The following is a 26,965-nucleotide window of genomic DNA, read 5'->3' as shown; positions in this document are numbered from 1 at the left end:
GCAGTTTTAACTGTTTGGCAGAAACAAGTATTATTTCAGTCAGAATGATAAGGACTCACAAAACAAAAACAACCCACACACACACATCCAAGGCCACATGTTACTTTGCTTTTTAAAGTGGAGGTAATGGAGGAGAAGTACCAGTAAGTATGAAAACAGTTGCTAAATCCCTACTACTGAGTCCCCCAGTGCAGGGTGAACTTGTTCCAAGCCTCATTATTGAGAATATCTGTTAAGGCAATTACAATAGGAGCAGATATGGAGTTTGAATTCCTAACTTCGAGTTGATGAAATTTAAATATAATCCTTCATTCGAAGGAAGCAATGCTGTTTAGATGGCTATGTGCTGCTTTGTACACCTCATAAAAATACAAGTGGAGTAGTACAGCTCTCTTTATTTTGTCAACTGCTGTATTAGATGCCATACTTGGAAGGAAAATTATATAAAAAATAAATTTACATGATTGAAGTGCAGCGTTCTTGAAGTATTCGTAGGTTTCAATTTCTAATTTTAGAAAAAAACTCTTGTAAGGATGGCGAGTTTTCACTGAAAAACAGAGCATGAAGTATTTTTGAGATACAAAAATATTTTAACCCAAGAATCTACAATGCGAGGACTGGCCAACCATTTTTATATTATGCACAAGCTTGTTAATTGGTCTCAATTGTCTGCGTGCAAAGTGATGAAAAATACTAGAGAAAGTTCTGCTTTTACCAAACATCCTAAGAGCAGCCTTTGAGAATGCTGGTTTTGTTTTAGTGAGAGAAATTTCCTATTTCAGTTTCAAATACTTAGCATTTAAAAAACAGCTACAGGTATTCCTGACATCTTCTTTAAGAGAATTACATGAACGTAATTGATCTAAAAGCATAAACACACCAGATTTATACAAGTACTTGGATATACAGAGGGAAAACCAAAGAAAACTTTCAATCTAGTGATCCAGTGAAATTGAGTGGAATTTCAACACCTAACGTAGTAAGATTTTGTATGTGGATAAATTATCTCAGTAATTATGGTGCAGTTACAATCTTTACGAGATAGTCTTCCCACATCACCAAAATAAATAACTGCTATGTGGAGACAACCACACTCAGAATTTCTGCAATTTACAGGGAAGACTTAGTTCTTCTGTTCCCACCTGCTTTGTCAGGGGTCAAAGTGAAGATTACTCTTCCGCAAGAAAGCATTCACAAGGTAATAGAGCTCAACATTCCCTTCTGTCCTAAAGCTTGCTCCACTGTAAAGTACTGTAAAACAAAGTGAAGATGATCTGCCTCCACCACATCAGCTGTTTGTTATGGTAGTGCAGAAGCACACACAGATCTCTCAGCTACAAATATTCTGTTCACTTACCAAATATTCTGTTCACCTACTCCCTTTTCCTGTTTTAGCCTCATGGTTCATGTTTATCATACCATTCTCACATCTAACTTTAGATTTATAAAACATTTTAATATACTTTGAAAACTTAACACAAAAAGTTCAAAGATTAGTCTGACAACTAATTAGTACAACAGATTCTTAATTAGGAGGCCTGTATACTGCTGCAATTGAAGTAGATGATTTATACAGTAAGATAACATATACCTAATTCACAGTGATTTTTCTACTGTATGGTTTCTCTCTAGTCATCCCACTCCTTTTCATGACATTTAGATATGTTGGTATGTTTAATCTCATTTATTTCTACTTCTAGAAGACAATTGTTACATTAGTATGAAGACTTTGGAGACAGAGAAAGCTACATTTTCAAAAATTTCTACAGCATTAGAATTGTTACTATTGAATGAGTTCATAGACTTCTTTGTTCAGGTCCTTCTATCAAAGTAAAATGTACCAATATCTCCTTTGCTTTTCCCAAGCTGCAAGCATGTAAGGTGAAGATTCTGCCCCCAAGCCCCAATGCTCACAGGAAACTGTCTCTGAGGTCATAAAAACGAATGCTATTTCAGTCCCGTAGCAGCTTACGCCACGTACCCACATAACAGGTTTCCAAAATATCAAACTAGCTAAAAAAGACCAGTTAACTAAAAAAATTCAAATTCATATCTGACTTCGGGAAAAAAAGACAACTAAGCAGTTGCATTAAACAAGTAATGAGGCAGTGGTCCCTGATCATTTTGTCATTAAATTCCCAAATCCAGTTCATTGTGGGACTGCCAGCTCTCCAGTTATGGTCCATTTCTAAATTACCCCATTGTAGCCACAGAGGAATGTTTTCTTCTGTTTGCTCTCTATCTCTCTCCAGCCCTTTGGCCATTCACTGTTCAAAATGATGGTCTGGCAACACTTGTCTAGGTAACACCATATATAAGTGCCTTAACAAAAGCTGTCAGATGAAGAACAGGAGATAGAATCCACTGAAGAAACTTCCTTCATACTTTTATAACAAAAGCAAAGTTGAATGTCGAGTTGACTGAGCAGCTCTTGTTTTCTCTGCTCATTTTACCTCCATCGTGTTTCCTTCCGATCTTACGGTTTGTCCACCTTAATTCCAGTGGATTCAGTCTTTGGGAATGAAAACCCATGAAAACTGCAGAAACTGTCATGTTTACTGTAAGAATATCTGCAGGGTCATATTACTGGCATTTTAAAAAGCCAGGTTAAGACAACAAACCTTCATTCATCCCTTCCTCTCTGAATGGCCTGTATGTCAAAATACCTGAAAACTGCACTGATACAGTAGAACTTATTTTAACTTGCATTACGAATAAACTGCACATGCTGTTTTACAGACAATATATATTTGTAAACTTGCTCATGCAAAATTAGTGTGCACAACAGGGATATTGGTTTTCTAATCCCCACACTTGTAAAAATGACATTTATGTCTGCTCTTTTTGAACTGTGCCCAAACTCTCTTTTTAATATAATAAATCTTACACATAATTCATCTGCCAGCCAAACCAATTTATGAAGCTAAAACAAAAAAGAATAAAAAGTTATACAAAAAACATGGTGCACCTGGACACTTGATTCCCACCTCCCCCATTTTGTTTACAAGTAGAAAGAATGACTTAAAAGAAAAAAAAAATCATGGTCACAAAATTTTGACATTTTAATCCTAAACATTACAGGGCAAATGGATGTTGGAATTTATTTCCATACACCATGAGTCAACTTTTTAATTCCCAAATGTGGCCAAATCCACTAAAACAAGAGTGGTTAAACTCTGGACTATGGAAATACATTTCTGGAATAAATGCTAGAAAAGCAATTATGGGAAAAGCCAACTGTCTCCATAAAGGTAAATAAAGTGGAACAATGTGTAGATTAGATACTTTTTCTGTTTCTTACTCATAACCTGTCAATTCAGTGCATCATATGGTTCAACATAATGGTCCCCATTAGACAAACATCTAACTAGTGTCCATTGATTCCAAGTTAGTGGATGATGAATCTTTTTGGATACTTTCAAAGATGGCTGCCAGCTCAGGGTTAGAGCTTATCTGTGACTGAAATTCACTCATTAATGGACTCTTCTCTGCTTCTGGAATGGTTAGAAGTGCTGCTACAGCTCTCATAGCAGATCGTTTTAGTTCATCTTGCTTTTCAAACTCCTGTTTCACTGAGTTTGCCTTTACCTACAGAAAAAATGAAAATATGTTTGAAACTTTACTCAACTCTCCCTCTACACAATCTTAAAAAATATACCTTAAAAAAAACATATTTCCTCTCAAAATGATCTACGCTCTTAAAAAAACAACCAAACAAAAAAACACCCCCAAAAATCTTTTTAGCAGAATTTTTACCAGCAGTTTACAAACAGACTGACGCTAAACCTACAAATAGAAATAGAACATGGCAAGGTAAGCAGGAAAAAAGTTGTAAGTTGCCAAGTCAACCACCAAATCAAAGCAACTATAGCAGCCAGGCCTTAAGCTAGTAAGGTCAGTAAATTACTTTAAACTGCTATTATCACAGTACTCCCAGCTTCCAGAGGAGAGAACTTTTTAAAGAAGTTGACTTTCGTTAGAATAACTGCTTAACCTTCTGTTGTTATTCTCTAAGATATTTCAGTGCTACAAACATAAATTAGAATTAAAGGCAGTCAATTTTCATGATGTGAAATATAGCAGACTAGAGTAATGGAAAAGCAAGGTGAATCAGGCAATAAATGACTGTCAGAGCACGCAGGTGAATCAAGACCAAGCAGGAATAGAAGGAGACTAAATACAAAGATCCAATAATCCTGTAATATAAATGAAGAAGAGGTGGGGTAACTGACAAAAATCTCTAACCAAAGTCTAGACAAAGAGTCTAACAAAACAAACACTACTTTACACTGCCTTCATCGGCCAAATGCTTGTCTGAAACAACATCATCATCAGAAGTGAGATAAACTCACTATTCCAGTTTCAGATTTACAAGTTGCCCAAGTCTTAGCTGATTTTTTAAGGAACAAAAGAAAATGCATCAAAGAAACAAGAGGATTTTTAAAAAGAAGCTTACAAATCTCTCTCCATCTGTAATTTAAATACATTTAACACTTGTAAAAAAGATCCATTCATTTCTAATCTAATTATCCTCTCTACTGCAGCTTATCAACTGTAACTCAGGAAACGCTGCAGCAGTACAAAGGTATTCTTTAAACATGAGTTCATTTATATTTCTATAAGAAAACACAAACCAACGAATTTAAATAAGTTGAAATACCTTAGTTGTACACGTAGCACGCAAAGGTTCAACAAGCCTGTCCAACCTCTGCAGCACTGCGCTCGGACAAAGGGTAGACAGTCTCACCAGCATTAAAAAGGTCAGCATCTGGGGTGAGGAAAAACCCAATTCAACAAGAGTTATGCCTGGAGATATATCTCCCACCATGCTGTGTAACCTTTTGAACAGTCACACTTTAATTAAAATGGCAAATGTAGTGAAGCACTTAAGCATATGAAGTAATATTTTTACCATTTCCGTCTATCCACTATTTGAAATATTTGACAAAGTCACTGCTTTCACAGAGAAAAATGACAGCTAACCTTAATATCATAGTGATCCTTCAGGCCATCTTCAACATGGTTTAAGAATTCAAATATATCTAGTCTATCCAAACAGCTATCCAATAGAGTATACATGCACTCAAAAGCTGCTTTCCTTATGTCCAACCCATCATCAACTGTGTGCTTAAATGGTCCCATTTCCACCTGTCAGTGAATAAAAAAAAAGTTAAGTAAAAAATTATTTTCTTTTAAAAAAATCACCTATTCACATATTTAGCATTGTTTTTCTCAGTTAACTTACCTCTCTGATTAATTCCTTTCTGACTTTTGTTTCATTGTAAAGATGAGGAAGCACAGTATCTAAGAGGTCCCTTATCAAAGATGGTTTATTGTGGGCAGCTGAATTAAAAGTCACTAGGGCTACTCTCCTGACATTGAGATCTGGGTCCTCCAGAGTTTTCAGAAAATCACCTGCAATCACATACAGAAAGAAAGCAACCTATGAGGATCTTTTACATTTGCAACTTTTGAAATATTTTTGCTTAGTTTTAAACTTAGAAAAAGACATACTTAGTGCAGGAGTTATTTTAATGTGACAGACACCTGCTATTTCAGCATGATGACACAAATAAAGGATTAATTATCATCATATGAAAGCTATTCATATACTTGTTATATAGTACTTAATATAATGAAACAGTAGTAGAAGAAACACTATCAAAATAAACTGCCATCACAATGGCATATAAACTATCTTTTCATGTAAATTAATGAAAATTACATTTAACCTTTCATTTTCTCCATTTATCAAAATTCTCTCAAAATATGCACTAGAAAACCAACTTCAATTTCTGCAGTTCAGGAGTTCCAGAACACGACTCAAGGAAACTACTGATATAACTGATTTTTAAACCCTCAAATTGGCATATACTGAGAATGCCTAAATTACTATAAAATTGGCCTACTCAGTATATATTAATGTAGCACCACCTCTCCCATGCCCCCCTACCTTTGGGCATTTTTAAATTAGTTTCTTCCATACTTCTCTAACACAGCTGTATTAAAAATAAATGGCTGCAAGAATATATCCTCAAACAAAGTGACTCTTACACCCACCAAAAAGCTGGGTAACAGAACTCAAAATGACTGAGATTTTTAAAGTACTAGATTCTGATAGCTTTTTGACTGAATAATCAATAAATATTTCCAGAAACCAAAGGGGCAAGGCAAAGGGGAAAACCTACAAACATAATTCTTGAATATATTACTTAAAAAACAAAAAAGCTTAGTGATGAAAATAACACACAGTAAACTGACTTCATTTCCCTATAAATATAAACCTTGCTCTTTACAAAACTTTATGCTTTAAATCTTTCCCCTCCTATTAGGTTAAGAAGCATAGATCATTTTTTTACAGATCTTTAGACCTGTAATTAAACAAGCATAGAACATTCATAACATCTTAAAAAAATCAGCAATACTTTGTTATACAAATGCAAAAATAAAAAAAGCCATAGCATTGCGAAAGTCTTCGTCATACTGATGTTACACTGAAAGCTCTGATTACCTTACTCCTGTATAAAAATACACACAATTCCAAATGCTTTCGACTACAAGCACTACAGAATCATAAACAACCTATATTTACAATTCAAAACCTGGTAATACTCAGAATAATTCACACAAGCATACATGTCTTAAGTGACTGAATGTCAAATATTTTCAAGACCACACTTCTTGGTAAATATAGTACATCTTATTAAATCAAATGATATAATTCGGCAAAAACACGGAAAGCTTTTTGGATCTCATCCTACTAAAAACATTAGCTTCTTGTATTGCCCATCACAAAGTCAACACATAGAATTTTTAGTGACATAATTTTTACTGCTCAGAATTCAAATAAATTCGTGTTAATAGAAATAATTGGCTACTATGGAAATATCTTGTAACTCTTCCAACAGTTATCATTAGCAGCTAATTCTAGTATCTTCAAAATACTTACTTCTGGTAACACAAAAAAAAATTTAAATGTAGTTCTCTTGCCTGAAAACATAGAAGCTGTCAGTGTAAGTGGAGTACTTACCTATGCAGTTCTTCAAAGTGGGTCTATGGGTTGAGGATGATCAGAAATAGTGAACTTAACAGCAGTAACCACTGAACTTCGAGCATATGAGGACCCTAATATGAAACAAAAGTGTGAACATGCAAGATTAAAACAGAACAACAACAGAATCTAAATCATGCTCAATGCCACTCATTCCTCTTAGACTTCTAATACTCTTAAGAACAGCAAACAAAAAATGCTATTTATTGCTAGCAATGCAACATGTAATTCAAATAAACCTACAGAGAGAATATTTTAAACAGGGGGAAAATACCATAACATTGTAAGAAGCATGTAATGTTATCTCCTATAGAAAATGTGAGCAATAAGCCTATTAAAACAGATTATTTATGATCACACATCGGCCTACAAAAAAATTCTCCCCCTTACAGCAGAGGCACATGAAGAAAACACGTGAATACTGTTCTTGATATGAGACTGATTCATTAATTATGCACAAAAATCTTTCCTAATTCTTAAAAACTTCAGAATCCTTATCTAAAAATTAGGAATATAATAACTGACACCAAAAGGTCAAAATGTTGCAACTGTTTGTTAATTTGTCCCTTAGTCACCCATGCTCCTTTTCCTTCAAGTTTATAGCACTGTCTTAAACATAAAACATAACAAAAATATAATGTCTGAAAGCAGAACACAAGTAATTCTTGTTGTGTATGACTAACAACTTCTAGTAAACGCAAAAAACCTTAACCTTCCATTGTTGGGGGAAGGGAGCAAAATTCAAGACACAACATTTAAGCAAGTAATTTGAAAAACTAGACCCATTTTTAACAGGTATCATAAAGCCATCTGCTCCAACACATACATGCATTACTACTCCTCACCTGATGCCAAGTATCCCTTGAGTCGTGGAAGCAGAGTCTCTGGGTCTATCAATGTAAGCTTGCCCAAGCATTCGGCAACAACATTCCTCGTACCCTCTTCTGCACATTCACAGTGTTTCAGGAGTAAGGCCCAGATGTTCTCAACATATGGTTTGAGACCAATCACTGACGCAGAGCTAATTATTTCTTTCAAGGAATGCAGAAGAAGGTATTGCCTCTTAGGCTGACTGGTTATTTCTTGTAGGACAAATGGCAGATACTCAGGAAGATTGCCAACACTAATACTGCCTAAGGCGTATGATGCCGCTGACTTGACTTCTTCACTAGGAGAAGAGAACGCTTCCAGTATTACAGACTTCAGCTCGATTTGTCCACTTAAGTCAATGTGATGCCCAACTTCCCCAAGAGAAAGCAAAGCCAAAAGACGAATGGAATCTGTGGACCTCGAGTTCTTAACGTCTTGAATGAACTGACCTACGACAGCTGGTCCTTCCTTAGGGCAGGCTCGAGTGAGGGCAGCGACACATTTGGCAATGGAATAGTAAGACTGCTTGTGAGTAAGTGCTGTGCTCTGGGAGTACACTGGACCCGTTAACATGCGCAGTAAATCCATATAGCCTAAATTGTTTGTACCAGTCACAACCAAAGCCTGGAAAAATTCTAGCATGGCACTAAGTGCTCCACCCTGAAGTAGGGGTGATCTTACCAGCCCAATAAGTTCATTGAGAATGGAGCCACTAATCTTTGACAGGGAGGAAGGATATACTTTAGCCAGCGTTGTCAGAAAACTGATGGCCATCTGTGATACGTGCATGTCACTTTCACTAATCAGAGGTGGAAGCTCATCCAGGACTGCATCAATCATGGCAGCTGTCAAGCTGTCACTGTAATTCTTAATTAAAATATCTAGCGCAGAAAGAGTGCCCAGCTTCAAAGCTCGCTGGTTCTTTCTCAGAAAAGAAGCAAGAATAGGAACTCCTTCCCCAAGGATTGGTCTCAAATCTATCTTCAAAGGAGAACCAGCAATCAATGTCATTGCCTTCACCGTAGTTAATCGAGTGATCTCATTCTTCAGTCTCTCTAGAAAGATCTGAAGTGTACTAGGCAGGTCTGTACCTAGACTGTCACCAAGGCTACAAATTATTTGACCCATGCAAGATATTGCCCTTTCTTTCACCTCCTGATCAATGTCAGCGGCCTTTAATCTTTTGATTGTACAAGTAAACAAATCTTTGATGTAAGGAGTAGCATCAAAGGAAGTAGGCTGGTCTAAAGGACGAATAACCTTTACAAGTTGTTGGGTAACCAGAAGTGCCTCTGATGTTATCTTGTAAAATGGGTCACCAACACAAGCTACAACTGGAGGTACCAATGCTTGAACATGAGGATGAAAGACTTGGGGAGAATGATTGCAGAGGATCACATACAAACAGGACAAAGCATCTATCTTCAGATTAGAAGAACTTGATTTGTCATTCAGTGAAAAGATTATTCCTGGAAGAAACCAAAAAATGTATTTTTAGGGCAGGTATTTATAGTGTCTGCCAGAACACTTTAAAATTTCCAAAGGAAGGCAGCTATACTGAATTTACACCTTCTGGCTCCCCATCTTTCTGAATGCTTCCAAGCCCCTATAATCACTTTATTCAACCAATTAGCTTTTAAGCTACCTCCCTCAAATGACATGGGTCATTCAATGGTTTATGACATATTTTCTTAATTATAAAGGAACTCTGAACCTTTAACATTTCCAACCTTACTTTTCACCATTACTTCAAATTTCAACATTTTAAGTTTTAAAAGCTAAACTATGGAAAATATTTTTCTCTGTTCGTATGGAAAAGAAGGCAGTTTGATTTTGGAATTAAGAATCAAATTAACTTCTTTTTTTAATAAAGAAGAAAAAACCTTTAATCTTCTCTTCAAGATTAATGGAAATATATGACTAAAATATTTATATGGATACACATAATAGCTGATTATTTTGCCATTTTCTTTCAACAGAAGCCACACTTCAAAGCTTTTGCAAAAAGCACAGTCGGGACTTCAATATTTTGATGTTTCAAAACTTCCCATACCATTTATTACTAAGTATTTAAGTTAATGCTGTGTTTCTCATACCTGGTACAAGTACAGGAACATGCTGTGTTAGGGCTCCAGGTAACACATTTACTAGCTCAGTCAGCATGTTAAAGCAGCACTGACGAGTCTTAACGCTTTTCTCCTTCATCTGTTTGTGCAAGGCTTTAACTATGTTGGGAACCTGAAATCATCACACATCTGTTAATTGATACAATAGCTGGCATTTCTTTCATTATTGATCAAATATGTCCATCCTAACCCCCTGATTTCTCTACAGAACTAGTGCAGTTGTAGAAACACTGGGAAATGAAGATTCAAAATAATTGCTTTTTAAAAAAAAACGTGATTTAGCTTTGAAAGGTGATCTGCGTTAATAAAATGTAGAGAGCAACAATTGAAAAGTCACTTAAATAATTCACTTAGATGAAGTTTTCCAGCATTATGTTTTCTATTCTGCAAATAAAATATGTTGCAGCAGATTGAGTTTTATCTTGATCTTATGTCTGGATACAGAACAGGAAGTAACTTTTGCTTTGGCAATGTGCTAAATGACATAGGACATGCAACTTTTACAGGTGAGTAAACAAATTAAATAAGCACAAGTCAATTTCAGTTTCTAAGACTGCTGCATTTTTTGGGGCCACTTTACCCAGCTTGCTCTCTATGTTACTACTACAGGACAAAGCACATTGAACGAACTATCCTTATGAACAGGGTGCAATTTTACCATGTCTTCTCAAAGATAACAAAAATCTTTACAAATAACCTGACTCTGAAGCATTGTCAAAGGTGTCTCTCCTTGTTCCATTGCATCAGGATCACAAAGCCAACTTTGCACAGGTCGAGTTTGTTTTAAAAGAGAAAGATATGCATGAAAAACATCTGCTTTAACATTCTCTTCACGTTCTTTGAATCTGGCTATTAAAGCAGGAGATACAGTTTTGTAGAATTCTGGAAGCATTTCGTGTCGTGTGCTAACCACAGCATCCAGACATTTAGCAGCTGCACGTCTCACTTTCCAGCTCATGTCATCATCATCACTATATTCATCATCACTCCCTTGAAAAAATAAATTATGCATATGTTCAAGTCTAGACAAGAAAAGCATCAAGTTTTATTTTAAACAATTAAAAATAACACACTTTTTAAACAATTAAAAAGTTGTGTTCTTTGCATAAGACACACAAAGAAATAGTTTCAGAAGTACATTAAAAACTATTCATACAAAAAGCCTTCTAAACAGCCTAACTTGTAATTCTCAGCCCAATTTTTTCACGTTACCCTTCCACACCTATTAATTTAAACTGCAAATAGGAAAAGGAGCTCCCCATCATATTTCCCCATCATAAATAAGCCAGAGTACTGATTTAAAGCATATTCCTTATTCATGACAACAAAGCAACAGTGAATACTAGCTGATCAAGATTCAACAAATTATTCTGTCTGCTTCTTTCTAGAGGCAAATCAAACTATACAGTGTCCCCAAAAATACCAAAAAGCATAAAATAAGCAATATAGATTTTTCAGGTCTTAAAGCCACAGCTATGCAGCTCACTCCTTCCTTAAGTAATGAGAATTTTATGCCCTCAGTTCAGATTACTTGTGTTTCCAAGTTTTCACAAAGCTTGTATCTGGCAAATGCTTGCCACCATATTAACAATACAATACCTTATGCCTTTCAGTCTGAAACACTTCTAACCTACTGAAAAATACTGAGTCATTTTCAATCAATTCTGATTTTATGCATTAGGTACCAATACATTATAGTGGAAAGTAGTGAGAAGCCTTTCCCATGCTGTATATGTATTTTCAATTCATTAACTGATGTTTTCACTTTATTTATATCATGCCACATCCTTCTGGCTTTTTCCACCTTTCAGGTATTTAAAAATATTTGTCTTGTATTTTATGTTCCCTCTCAGAATTACTGATCCCCAGCATCAACATCCTATACTTTTATTCCAGGAAGTGAGTTCATTAGCCATGTTTAAAAGAGGTAAAAATTTGAATTAAAATGCTGGTACTCAGGAGTACTACCATCTATACCAATTCTCCCAGATGGGTGCAGGATCAAAAGCTCATCCACTCCCCCAAACCAAAAAGAGAACATACCTTGATCATCATCATCACCACCATCAGCATCCATAGCATTTTCATCTTCATCTTCATCATCATAATTGTAATTAGGATCATAAGTAAGATACTTAAGACAAATGTTTATAATAGTAGATACATGAGGATAAACTTCTTTAGGACACCTGTGTAATATAAAAATACAATCACTGTCAAATTACTTTGAAGTACTAAAATATTCTTAAAAGATTTCCTGTTGCATGCTGTACTTTGGAGAGAGTAGCCAAGCCACCATCAAGGCATCCTTCCAAACTACAGAAATTCAAAGGGAAGGTCAGAAAGGGCAATGCCACTTTGTAACGGGATCTGCTGGACAGGAAGGTTGCAAAGGACGCAGATATGCCTTTGGATACCATTTTTTTATCCCCACTACTGGACACAAATATTATCAGAATACTTCCCACCTCTTGTTTGCACAAATAGTAAGGGCACAGCGGAAAGCTTCTAGAGTACAGACATAACACACTGCTTAAGAGCTAAGTTACAATATAGCTAAAGGAACTGTTCCAGCTCAAAGCTTGCAAGAGTAATTTGTATGAAGGAGGCTGTCTCTTGACAGCTTACAACCAAATGACACACTACTAGATCTGAAGAAAGCCTGAAATAGGTACCCATGAATGACTTACCTCCTAACAAAAGATTCAAAGGCTTGAATGCAGTACTCTCGTAGTTCATCATCATCTACATTACAAAACTTTACAACCAAAGGAATTATTTTCTCAAGATATTCACCTGGTAAGATAAAAAAATTAGCTAAGTAATTATTCTCATGGAAAAACTTCAAAGTAAAAGATAATTTATATATTTTTCTTACCTATTCTATGACCTGCTTGCCTACTGATAGCAGCAATACACTGTATATAGGTCCTAGTTGTTGACATGGAATCATTTTTAGACAGTTCTGTCAACAGATGTTCAATGAGGTCAACAAAAACCATATTGCCACAACTCATAACCAGGTGACCAAGAGCAATGATGGTTCTTTTCCTCACAGCAAGTCTTGGGCTGGTCAGCTGGGGGAGCAGACAGGTCAGAATTGAAGGATGGAAGTTAACAAGCAGTCCTCCTTGCCTTAAAACAGACAAAACACAAACTCAAAACCAATTGAATCTAGATAACTTTGTTCATATACTGTAAAACAATCCTTCAAAAATTCCCCAAACATCACTAAGATTCCAATCAAATGTTTAAAATTTCAGGTTTTAGAACTTGTTAAAAGAAGAAATAGTTTAAAACATAACTTCAAAACAACAAACATTAAAATTAGCTTAAAACCACAGTTCTCAGAAAGTTAAATAGTAATTGATCAACCAATTATCTTCAATACATTCACTTATTTTTCCTAAATTAAGTTTCATCTACACGTAACACTACCATATTATTTCATATGACTTTGAATAATTTAATTTTAACATTTGGAAAACTGAAGTTCAAGCTTTAAGCAGTATTTATGAGCATTCACCAGCATATTAAAAGAGAGATGTTTACCTGCTCAGCATATCAGCCATGATATCCAGTGCCTCCAGTTGAACAGACACATCTTCCTGCTTGGCTATAGCACTAGTGAGACGCCCTGTGATCTTTTTGCAAACATTAGCTGCTAATGCAGAACCTGAAAGTACAACAAAACCTCAGCATTTCCATAATATTTTAAAAATACCCCATTTAACACTAGAGATGATGTTTGTGACTATGGAAAGCAACCCAATCAACATAAAGAAGCTTTTTCCAACCAACAAAACAAGCTTAAACAGCCACTCTGCTAATGTCATGTATGCTCTGCATTAGAGCTGAAGAACTATCTATGTACAAACATACTAAGCAGAAGGGATTCCTGCCCCAGAAGGTACACACAACGGAGCATTGCTTTTGGAAGGGCAAGCGATGGAAAGTGAAAGCCACAACAAGTCTAGAGCAATAAATGAAAGGAGTATAAGTAAAAATGAAGGTATATACTATATGGTAAGGAAAAGCACAAAAGTAGCAAAATAAAATTATTTTGCACAAGAAGCTACTTAAAAATTAAGTACCTGACTGAAATACTACTGAAACATTTGAGAAAGGCAGGAAAATTTATATACAAGGTATTCTAAAATATAAGTAAAAACGTCTTTATAACAACTTCATAGTTCTCCCTTCCTCTAATTGTCTAACATTGTTCCAAGTAATTATGAGAAGGAACTCCTATCATGGTAACAACTGCCCAGTGGTTAGTACTCTTCTTCACCTGCATGAAATTCTTCAAGTCACATTTTGCAAATTTTAATGTGAAATTAATACCATTCCAATCTATGGTAAATCTAGTTTATATATATTTGAGCTCATTCTTAACTACAACTAAAATTAAAATATAACAAGTGGACAGTCTAATGTGTTACCATGGAGGCTAAGAAAAAGAGAACAATGTGTTTCAGTTGAGAGCAAGAAATGACATGTTGTTTATTTTTATATTAGGAATGTTAATTATATTGAAAGACTTGCCTACATTTTTGTTTGAGCTTTACCTCCACCCAAAAATCTTCTTTTGTGTAGGCAAACACAAGAGTAAAAGCTTAAAACAACTGACTTAAAATTAGTTATTTATGTAAAGCTTATGCATCTCACTGCTGCTTGATAGAAGCAAGATTTACATGTCAATTTTCAAAAAGGATATTAAAATCAGAGCTTTTTTTTAATTCACGACACCTCAGTCTCTAAAAATGTAGTTTCCAAAGCCTTTTTAATCACTCTGTAGTCTCATTCATATCCTACACTACGATATCTGAAAAGCACTTGAGTAAAAAAGTAATGCTATTAACTGATGAGCTGATCAACATTAGTGTCTTCTAGAGGAAAGACTGCCTTCATTTAAACCTGCAGGTAAGACTTTCACTAACTTAAAAGGCAACTGTCAGAAGCACAAGGTACTTCCCAAAACAATTCCTAAAAAGTGAGACAAGAAATCAGATGGTTAAGGAAAAATACAGGAGTTTTACTCAAATTTAAAGCATATTATCGACCAAAGACCAAGATGAGATTTAGCTATTACTACAGCCTAGATGTGCTCCAACAGGCAATTATTAAAATAGAAGCTTTTACAACTTGTTATACTGAAGTTCATATTCTCTGAACTTGTTTGCCACAGTAATGCAATCCTTCAGTAAAAAATATGTTCTTAAACTAGTAAAATTTGGCAATATAGTCAGAAGGAGAAACTGAAAGGGTATTTGTGCCATCTTTTTACCCTAACTGAAACTATTTCCAATGCTGAAACCTCTTCCCTAAAACCTCCAGCTTTTTAAATTTTTTTTTGAATTAGTAAATGATACAACTACATAAAGTCTTTAGTACAAAATGCCTTACCACTGGAAGCAGGGGGAAGTTCTCCAATCACAGTTTTAAGACCAATGCTTGAAATGTCACGTAACTGTTCTTTATCTGAAAGCATGTTTGTACACAGGGTATCTACAATGGTCTCCACTTGATACTCCTTCACTTTACTCACCAGAGGTCCCAGGCTGTATAAACAAGAGAAGAGTATTAAATTGGCAACAATATTATTTCAGTATTTTGCATTCAAGTCATAAACTTCAGCTTGGTCTTGGTAGCCATACAAAGCAGAATTTTAAAAACTGAAAACCCTCATCTGGTTGGACTGATAATTTGCCTCCATAAATCTAGTAACAAAACACTTGTTTAGTTCACGTTTCTTATTTGGAGCTGGAAATTCATTTTGTATGGCTGTTCTGCTTCAGTCTCAAAACCACAGTCCCTCTTACTTCTCAGTTCACAACAAGATTTACAACAAAAATTAACCTAGCCAGAGCCATCAGTTTACATGCTTGACCATCAGTGTCTGCATAATTCACAAACAAGTAAACAATATTCTTAATTACTGCATCTTTATTCTATACAACATTTGGATTCAGTCACGGCTCTATGCAGTAAAACAAACCCAAACACATCTTCCATCCCCAAACCTGTTGTATGTACCCCATTGCTGTTACCCTTTTTTCCATGTCCAAGAATTCACAGGGGCAAGACCTAATTATTATAAGAAAATGCCCATCAGAAGCAAAAGGCAGAAAGCAAGAGCAAACAGGAGGACATGGACAAGCAAGCCCTTGCACTCAAGCACTACCTGCACGATAGTAACCAGAGTAAGGTTCAGAGTTTTGCCATCAGGGGTTTGTCACCATGTTAGGCAAACCTGGAGCTCCTCTTTCAATGGCCACGCTCACAAGGCCCTACCTGCCATGAACTCAGAACAGTGCTTGCACTTGAGGCACAACACTTGGATTAACACCCAGGAATACACAACTCCCAAGGCAATCACGCCTAGCACTTCCCATGCTTTCCTTCGCAAACCATAACCTGCTTGGTTTCTTTCTCTCCTTACCCACTCATGTGGTAAAACCTGCTGAAAATACATGTGGGGGGCGGGGGCAGGGGAAGGGTGGGCAGAGAGGCAGCAAAGGCAAGACACACTTGCCAAAACCAGACAATGAAGTATCGCTTGCAACTTACTCCATTTTGTTAATGCACAGAACTTGGAACTAATTTGAGATTAGTCAAACTAGTGCACAGACATCTGCAACTGATGCTTTATGATCAAACCAATGCCACAAATTCAGAAAGATTGCAATTTATTCAATTTGCAGATTATTTAATGAAGATTTACATATAACCTTAAAATAAATACACAAGAACAACTTTGGGGTTACATTTTTAGAAAGTACAGCATACAGATAATCTCAAGAGAACTCTTAGTTGAGATACTGACTGGTATCTGATCAAAGGCATAAAGAGAAGCCCTTTAAGTGCACAGAAATGAAGATGTAATGGATGGTTTCTCACTTGCTAGAGCAGCTCCTGCAGAAATGAACAGTTCTGACAGAGACCCCTTCCTCATGCCCTAACCTGGCACTACCCTTTAATTTAGGGAAGGGGCACTGCACTGGATTCTTTAGATTCGATTAAACTATCTCTACAGCCCTGAGAGTAAGAAGGGCTTTAGAGGACCATATCCACAATCTAATCTGCTCATTTTACTGCTTCAATTATGTTAAATTATTAATGATTAAAATAATTTCTGAACACTAATACAGGTAAAGACTTCTTGCCTCTAACTTAAAAACTCCTGCTAAATCTGTACACAAACATCTGCTAACACAAATTATTACCAATAATTATCTGAGACACAAATACACGTCTGCAGTTGAAACATTTTCTCCAGTTGCTGAAAAAGCTCACAGCTTTCTTCACAACTTGATTTGACTCTTCAGTCAAGCTTTTCCTTCACCGTGATTCACTGACACATCTATATATAGTTTCTCTTCATACCCACCACTGTCAGTCAGTGGCTACTCACAGCACTGTTGCATGCATCTACTCTTGGTGCATAGTAAATTGTTTTGCAAGCAACACAAGCATAAATCAACTTGAACAGAAACCTGTAGAATTCTAAGGTACAATGACTCCATAGTAGTCCAGAGAAATTAAACTCCCTGTGCGTTTCAGTCAACAGACTACAGTACACAAGGTTAAAAACCCCTTGTTTTAAACCTGAACTGTTGAACGACTACTGAATTCATTTGATTTAAATATGCTTATTTTTCAAAATGCAGCCTATGAGTAATTAAAATAATCACATTAAAGGCCAGTCAATCAGATTCATCTCAGCTAAGAATCGGAAACACTTTTTTGCTGATGTTTTAAAGATGACCAAACCACTGGAATGATATTAACACACACTATAAATTACAGCTTCTGGGAAGTATTAAGCCATATATTACTGAATCAGCACCTTCAGTCTTATTTATTCAACCTATTAGTTCAGCAAATCAGACATAACAATTGTGAAGTAAATTTTACAAAATATTATCTCAAGCTTTTCTGGCCTTCAAAAACAGTAAATATCACTTATAGACCTTATTATTAGTCCCAGATTACAAATCAATCTTATCAGAAATTGAAAATAAACTACAACCTTCTTGTATCAAGTCAGTTCTGACTACAAAGCTTTTGCACTTAAGCATGTATTTTACACACCTGAAGGCCATTTTGGATAGTTTTAAGTGCTCTTTGATCATTTCCCTTTCACTAGCCAATAATTTGTGTCTAGGTTCTCTCAAAGTAAAAAGCTCATTCAGCTGCCTATGGAAATAATCAGCAACACACTGTCTCCTTTAAGTTACACACATTTGGAAATAAAGGTGTTCATAGCATAGCTCCTTATTAGGAAGCTGAACACCAACACATAATCAATTATAATCTCCAACTGGCATATTTTAACAGCTATGGAACAAGCACATTTATTTACAAGGAAGAAATTAAAATTCACAAATTTAAAAAAACCCCACATTATTCAAATCACTAGTATAGCATGATGTGCATAGAAAGTGCTTTAAAGCTGCTGAACTGGATCAGCCACACAGCAGCCAATACATGCATCATCCTGTTCACACTAATGACTCAGACTCATAGCGTCAGGGAGAGCTCCTTACATTGAACTACTGCCCAGAGAAGTCACTCTGATAAATGCAGAGAAACTGCAGTACCACAGGGAGGAATCGCTGAAATGCTTACTTTAATTCCACCTTCTTTTTTCACTCTAGATAGATTTGGGTATGTTTGGCTTCTTACTGGTTTCAGGAAAGATTTCACAGTGTGAATCAATAAAAATTTCTATTTGTAGGTTTAAATGGCAGAATATCAAAGCGTTCAAGATGAGAAACAGCTCATCCTTAAGCTGCAACACTGAACACATGAAACAATTAATGTGCAATTTGGGCCAACAGAGCATTACAAATTATCAATTATCAGCAATGAGGAACAAGCGATACCAACACAATACCTACGCTTAGACAAACCACCCTGCTTGACTACACCTCAGGGACATGATCTTAATCAAGCCACAGGCAGTGTAACTACTGCTGCCATAAGGTGCACAGGATACCATGCTGGACTATACTCACAGCTATAAACTAAGGATATGCTGTAAGAATAGCCTTTTCCACACTGGCTGATGGTAAAACAGCCTATGGCTATCAGGTAAATCATAAATCATTCCTTCAAAAATTGGAGACAACAAAAATACATTTAATATTTTACATGTAGTTAAGAAAAACAAGGTAAACAACCTGTTGTTACTGACATAGGTTTCATTTACTGCCTGCAGTAAGAAGCTAAACAAATAAAACTCAGTTCCCTTCTGTAGGGTCAAAGACTACAGCAGGCCAACTTTTACTTCAAGACTACTAATGCAGCTCATTAATTTTCATTTTTATTCAGAAATTAACTGGACAACTGTTTTGCAAAGTAGCTACTCAAATACCAATGAACCCAAAAACTGACTTCTCCTTTGCTTTTACATGGTTTATCCTGCCCCAAACAAGCATAATGTAATTGAAAGGAGCAAGAACAAAATCATCAGTGTGCTTTGTAGAGAGAATAAGAAAAAAGTTCATTGGCATTTTAACCAATGGAGCTCCTCTCTTACTCAAGTGTGAAAGCGAGCAGTGGATCCAGGCAAAACCAGGAACACTGCTCACTTGTTGCTACGCTCACCTAAAAATAAATACTGCTTTATGGTTGCTCTGAGTTGTTTCAAATCTGCCGTGTTCAGTGACCTCGAGAATCAAATCTTCAAAGAGTGACTCTTATGCAAGAGTTTTATTCAGAGCATTTCAATTGATCTACCTGTAAAGAAAGTTCCCCTAACAAGCTCCGTTCAACACCTTTCTCCCTTCCTCAAGGAAAAATCTATCTCAAGTGCAGATTGAAAAGAATATTGGGCTGTCTTAAATCCTCTTTCTATGAGAGGGAATTGATACTTTAATGGGTCATAAAGGGTCTGATAAAAGTTACTGCTAACAGTCCTTAAAGTTCATCACAGCATTTAAATTAAGAGAGATCTAAAGACTGTTTATGCTTTCCTCAGCTGGAAGTGCCAAGAAATCCTTAACAGAAATACACAAGAGCACAAAATATTTAAAATTTAAAAAGCCAAGAAAAATATGCTGGCTGAAATTAACTTCCCAATGAATCAGTCTTACATGGAATGTTGAGGCAGATGGAAGATTTCAGATCAGCTTGAACTGTCTTAAAAAACCTACAGCTTAGTAGTGTTCAGCCTCTCCCATCCTTCACCCCTGCCAATTTTTCTACCAACAGGTAAACTGCAGGAGGAAAGCAATAAGCCAGAAGAAAACTAAGTCCCTAAACCAGTCTGTCACAAAACCAGGTAAGGAGCAGTCTGAGAAAAGAACAAGGAGTACAAGAACAGCAAACAGGAAGCAGCAGTAGTATTAGGCTTAAAACTATCATGAACTGTATTTTGAGTACAAGCTGCTTTAAGAAGAGAATACTCTAAAAAAGAGTGGTGTTTTTTGTTGTTTGGTTTTTTTTTAATTCAAAGCATAGCTGCAAGTGATTGGGACACAAATAAAAACCCAAAAAACCACAACTTGATATGATCCAGAAGGTACACATGTCCGCCTTCTACACAGATGGTCATAATTCACCTGAAAACTTTTCTATTATGTTGCTTGTCCCATTAAAGTAAATGTAACACTGCTCCTTAACATTATCTGGAATTCTCAAAAACACTCCAAAATTGAAAGAGATTCAGCCACATTAGTTAAATCCAAGAGTTTTACCAATATATCAAAGTAAATTTAGAAATTGAAGAACTGATAATAAGAACAGGATGTGCACACGCACAGGAAGTCATCTATTTTCTCATTCTCTTCCCTTTGCAATCTATCTTTAATGTTTTAGTAAGCACTACTTGTACTTTAGACCCTACATTCTAACACTGCCATTAAAGATGGTGGTATGTCTCTATGTGCATTAATCTAAACTTCAGGACAACTTTAGGATGTACATTAGAAATGTATGCTAAAATGTAACTTTTCCATAAAATGCTATTGCACACAAGGACAATTCTAAGCCTGAGCCAAATTTCACAACAATATGCGCTTCTGATTGAGTACAAACAATCAGTTTCAATTAAAAAGAAACAGGGTATTTTGTGTTGTTATGAAAAGGATAGGGGTAAGACACATTTTAAAAACACTGCATCCCTGGTGACAGTAGGGAAAAAGTAGTGACAATTATAGTGCTAATATACCTAACATTGCTAATATCTGGCTTGAAACTTGACATTCCAACACCCATTTGTCTGTGCAAGGTTTTGGTTACCATCACTTACAACACTTCAGAAGCTGAAGCAAACACTGCTTCTAAGTACATAAGCAGAGGTACACACAGGCTTTTTCTGCTTTGCTAGTCTGACAGGGCTAAACTACAAAGAATAATGAGCTAAAACAAAGTTGGCTAGTCACAATGTGAAACTTCTCAAGCTCCAAGTTCAATCCAATCCATACCTCATGGAATCTAAGTAGTGTATATGGAGTATTAAAAAAAACCCCTAAGTTTACAAACAAGAAACATTCTCAGGAACACTATATGCCTCCTAAGAGAGGCCCGCTTTAAAGCACACAAAAATCAGAGTGGCCAAGAACAAAAAGTCATAAGAAATGTAGCACCTCTTCAAAGGGTGCTCTGGAAAAGTCACACCATCTGTAAAGCTCAATAAAGTGAGGAAGAGAGGGCAGGGAAGCAACAGAAGTCTCTGAAAGGCAAGTAAATGCACCCTGATCCCATAAAACACAGTTCCTGTAAAGCTTGTAAAACCATCAGCACAGTATTCTGAATGTTAGTGAGGGGTAAGTTCCACTTTTTTGAGGCCACATCTTTACCATTTCATGTTTTCATGTCTGCTTGAAAACAACTCTAATACTACAATTCTTCCCCTGCACATCATCTAAGTCTCAGCATCAAGTATCAATGTGGCAACTACCACTGAAGCTTTTTCTATTTATTTAGCAATCAAGAATCGGCACCAAAGAGCAAGTGCATCACTCAAACACTTCCAGCAAGGACTGCATGTGCTATTTGGTGCCTGAAACCCCAAATATTAATCCCCAACGTCAACAACACATAGTTTTTCATGTTACAACCATTAAGACAGGTAGTCTACAAGAATAAGGGTTTCTTTGGGGACATAAATTTCAAAATTATTTTGTGAAGCAGTGGTCCTTTGAGTTTTCAAAAGTGCTTTATATTGTTCAGTCATTATACAATTCTTTATATCATAAAAAAAGAATACCTACCATTTGACAGCTAAGTTTTGTACCTCACCATTTTTATCTTCCAATAATTTCAAAATCATCTTCACCACCTTCCTTTCACTGTCATCATCCAGCTTGATAGAATCTTTCTGAAGTTCTGTCATCAAGTCATTAGTAGCCATAAACCTGACAAAAGATGTGAGATAATTATTGCTAAAGGGATATGGGTTATTCACAGTGCTTAGGATTCAAAATTCTCAGTTTCCATAATTTGTTATCAAACAAATGACATTTAACATTGAGTTATCGTTGTCTGTTTTGTGATGCAAGTAGCATGTATAAAACAGAAAGGAAGAAAAACTGTATTTGAAAATGATAACTGAGCTAGGTCATCACCTTTCTCTTATGAGAACAGCTACATATTTTACTTCCAGCATTTACATTATATTGCACATGATCTTCACAAATAAAAACTGACACTTTCACTGATTTTAAGTAGTCCTTTCATAAGCTATGCTGATGTTGTAAAAAACAAGCTTTTTTATAACTCTGTTTAAAAAAAACTGATCTCTGCTCTGAGTTTATTTTAAAACAAGTTTTAACCAAGAAGAAAAATACAGTTTCTCAAACATTCTCCCATAAAATTCACAAAAGCCAAACTTTAATTAATGAAGGGAGAAATAAAAGTTAAGATTATGTTCCATGTGGTTTTCATTTTCTTGCCTTGTACAGACTAGCTTGTTTACAGCCAGAAAACAGAGCTGATCACATTTATCCAGCCCTCAATACAGGGTGCCACAGTGAAGAACAAAATTAACTCTTGAGAGATCAAGCAAATAAAATCATCTTCTTATCAATTAATTTACTATTTAATAACAGTCAATATCTACCAATAGAAGAACATACTGAAAAATTACTTTGCAAAAATATTGCCTTTATGCCTTCTGTTTCTTTTCAATCTGAAGTCTGTTTCACGATCCATTTTTCTTTTGTAAGTGCCCTCTCTTCTGAGAAGCAGCAGTACAGATGTATTACTCAATTACAAATCCCACGGGCCTCGGTACTGACACCAACCCCCACTCAAAACTCCAAACAAGGGTTTGTAGTTAAACAGCTAAGGGTGACATTTGGACTTCAGGCACATCAGCCTCAAGTAGTCATCACTTCAGCTCAGGTCAAGCTTGGAAGGTTATCTCTGCAGCTTGACATGCCAGATACTACTTTTTACTGAAAACAAAAGCCAAGACTCTGCATAATCTTAATATGCATCACAAATGCCAGATGCCTAACCTCATATAACGGACCTCAGCTTGTCCTGTCTTTTAATAATTCCAGTCTAATGGTCTCAAGGTGTTTCTAAGGTAAGATCTCACCCCTTTTTCACTCACTCCAACAGTCCCACTAAAGCAAGCCTGCAGTCTGACAGGAACCAGATGTGCACAAAAACAGGCTGGGGAGGGAAAGCATGAGCTTTTAAGCACAGTAATGAAAAAGGCTACTTGGTAAGTAAAGATAACAGATAGGACCTAATTTAAGCATATACATAAAGTCACACAGTACTAGAACACTCAAAAACTGTCTCCAAGTTACTGCTGCATTTACCTCCTTTTCTTAAAAACTTTGTCCAATAGCTCCTATTTCCTAGCCTTAGAAGGTCATGTCCACTCATCACCTTCTTGTCAGTTCCTGAAGTAAGCACAGCATGCACATCCTGCTGAGGTGCACCAGCAGCCTCTGCATGCAACCACAACAGGGTTCTCTTGGTAGACTTCTCCACTGAAACATGCAAACCAACCCAAACACCACAATGGGGCAGGGAGACCAGGCAGCTTTAGTGTAAAGCTGCTGATATTTAGAAACGTAGTTTTAAGTAGTTTCAATGTGACTTTTAGTCACAATTCGCCCTGCCTGCACACCAAACTTCACCTGGTGCGAAGCAGGCAGCATGTCAGCAGCTCCTCACAGCCTGTACTCAGAGCACTCATTCTCCTGCTGCAGGGAGGACATTCCTTCTCCCATGCCAGACTGGAAACTGCCACCTTACCTGACTGAACTTAAGCCCAAGCTTCTGTGTGGACAACACAATCACAAGTATGTAGATCTTCCAAGAAGTACATATTCCAGCTCTGCATGGGACAGGTCAGTTTATCAAGAAAATCGAGGAGTACTTTTTACAGTAGACTGCTTACTTGAATGGTTGTTTTACACTCTGCTCCCTGGTATCAACAGGATAACTACACTGTCCCTATTCAAACAGACATGATCAAAGAATACACTTACAATTACTGAAACTAAATACTATTTTATGCATTATGCAAATACACAATACACATAAAGTTTCATAAAATGTTACTCCATAACAGCCAGTTGGTAAAGGTCTATCATCACTCTTTTTTTTATGGTTTGTAACGTTAGATTTTAATCTATGTTAAGACATTTTTTTTGTTTAACATTTGAGAATTTCAAAATTGTTCAAAGCTACTAGAACAGAATTTCTGAAGTGTGCTCTACTAAAGGAACTACACAAGAAGTTTTAATTACACACAGCTGGGAGGAAAAAAAGTGTTTGCTACAATTGCACTGGACAGGTATAACCTAGCCCTTCTATACAGAAAGTTTTTAACTCATAAAAATCAGTATCACAAATCCACTGGAACTTACTGTAAATCCTCCTCCCCATAAGTACAAAATGGAAATTTCACTTAATCACAGAAACAAATTAGTATGAAAACAGTAAAAAAATCTTGTAACATTTAGAGGAAAAAATGTTTCAGTCTAGTTTCAGAACAATTTAAAGAAATAAGGCAATTTTAGTTTGTCTCTTTTTAGACTAATCACTATTTTATTTACAAAATTTCTAGTCTGAACTCTCCAGGTAATATAAAGCCATTAAAATTCGAAAGAAATTGACACAAAAATCCCATATCAAATTTGTGTCCAGTGCTAAAACACTCTGTCAAAACCTAATGAGATTATTCAAAAGATCTATATATCATGACCTCTGTTTTCCTTTAGATTTTAATACATTGAGACTTGTTTGGATGACTTTAATAATAAACTAAGAACTGTGATGCTGCAGCAAAGCAACAAAAAACAAGTGTATTTTATGCCTTTTTTCTCTGTCTGTATTGATATACTCTCATAGACAAGTAAAACCTTCAAACTTGAATTTCTGGTTGCACTCAATACCAAAACAATGTAATTATTTTTAACCTAATGCTTTGACAGAGGTACTGTGTAAATGTATTATCTCTGCTGTTTTTAATTGTATTATTTTATTTTATGAAATTTTACATTTCATCTGCTATTAATTTATTACGAAGCAAGCGAATGTTCCAATGAAAAGTAGTGCTCCTGTGACAGATCCTGAACTCAAAACTAAATCCAGTCCCCGTAAGACTTAACTGGATTTCTCTATGGATGCACAGGGGCGGTAGCAAACTACATGAGGAGCACAAAACCCCACTGTCTAAAAGACACAGCATCCAGAAGGATGTGAGCTGAGGATCACAGAATCGTCTGGGTTGGAAAGGAGCTCTGCAGATCATCCAGTCCAACCCCTGTGCAAAGACAGGGTCATCTAGAGCAGGTGACACAGGAACCTGTCCAGTGGGGTTTGAAAGTCTCCAGAGAGGGAGACCCCATGACCTCCCTGGGCAGCCTGTTCCAGTGCTCTGCCACCCTCAGTGTAACAAAGCTCTTCCTCATGTTGAGATGGAACTTACTGTAGTTTAGTTTATGTCCATTCCTCTGAGTCCTGTCACTGGGCACCGCTGAAAAGCGTCTGGCACCATCCTGGCACCTCCCTTTGAAAGAACTGTATGCAGGTCTATATTGAAAGAACTATATAAGGTCCCCTCTCTTCTCTAGACTAAACACACCCAGCTCCCTCAGTCTCTCCTCATAAGGGGGATGCTCCAGTCCCTTTACCATAAGGCCCTCCACTGCACCGTCTTGAGTCTGCCCTAATGGTTACCCCTTCCTGCTTCTATTCGTAGAATCGCAGGATCCATATTTTTTGAAGTTGGGAAGAGATGAGAGAGGTCACCTCATCCGACCTCTGCTGCTCAAGGCAGGGTCAGCGACAGCTGGTTGCTCAGGGCTTCTTCTCTTCGGCTTCTGAGCATCTGCGAGCTCAGGAATTCAGACCTCCACCCTCGCCTGTCCCCACGCGAGTCAGCAAACCTGGCGGCCGCTCGGCTTCTCCCGGCTGCTGGAGATCTCTGCCCACGATGCGTGGAGGCCGCGGCGGTGCCCGCACAGCCGCGCCCCGTCCTTCACGGGCAGCGAGAAGAGGGGATCCCCTCACGGGAACTTTCTTCCCGGGGTAGCACCATCAGATTCGCGCCCAGCCCCGCAGCCGCGGCGCGGACAGCCCGGGCCCGCGGCACCGGCCCCGCCGCCGGGCACCTGCCCCCGCCCGGGCCGCCGCGGCACCAGGCCCGGGGCCGGCGCGCAGGCGGCAGCAGGGGCAGCGCGGGAGCGGGGCCGGCGGAGGGCGCGGAGGGACGGCGGCGGCGGATCTCACCTGAAGTCCTTGTCGCTGGATGTCATTTTCTCCAGCAGGTTGGAGATGTGGTACGAGGCGCTCGCCATGTTGACGGACCCGGCCGGGGCGCGGGGGGAAGGGAGAGGAGGAGAGCAGAAGGCGGCGGCGGCGGCGTCTTCCCGGCCTCGCCGGCTCCACTTCGCCCGCGGCTGCAGGGGCCGGGCCGGGCCGGGCCGGGCCGGGGGCGGCG

The 26,965-nt window shown here is 37.3% G+C and overlaps 1 protein-coding gene across 1 annotated transcript; it reads right to left on the bottom strand.

Annotated features, from left to right (window-relative positions):
* Positions 1-375: 375 nt before the first annotated feature.
* On the bottom strand, positions 376-26,965 carry CAND1 (cullin associated and neddylation dissociated 1). Its single transcript, XM_036400333.2, is given in 16 exon segments — positions 376-3,588; positions 4,661-4,768; positions 4,984-5,148; positions 5,246-5,415; positions 7,031-7,048; positions 7,051-7,125; positions 7,897-9,390; positions 10,018-10,159; positions 10,745-11,037; positions 12,091-12,236; positions 12,738-12,843; positions 12,926-13,182; positions 13,600-13,723; positions 15,454-15,608; positions 22,269-22,412; positions 26,755-26,965. Coding segments are annotated over 16 exon segments (3,690 nt in total). The 5' UTR covers positions 26,823-26,965; the 3' UTR covers positions 376-3,363.

The sequence above is a fragment of the Molothrus ater genome, chromosome 5 (genome assembly GCF_012460135.2).
Source record: "Molothrus ater isolate BHLD 08-10-18 breed brown headed cowbird chromosome 5, BPBGC_Mater_1.1, whole genome shotgun sequence".
NCBI lineage: Eukaryota > Metazoa > Chordata > Aves > Passeriformes > Icteridae > Molothrus > Molothrus ater.
This window is presented reverse-complemented; position numbering and strand designations above follow the sequence as displayed.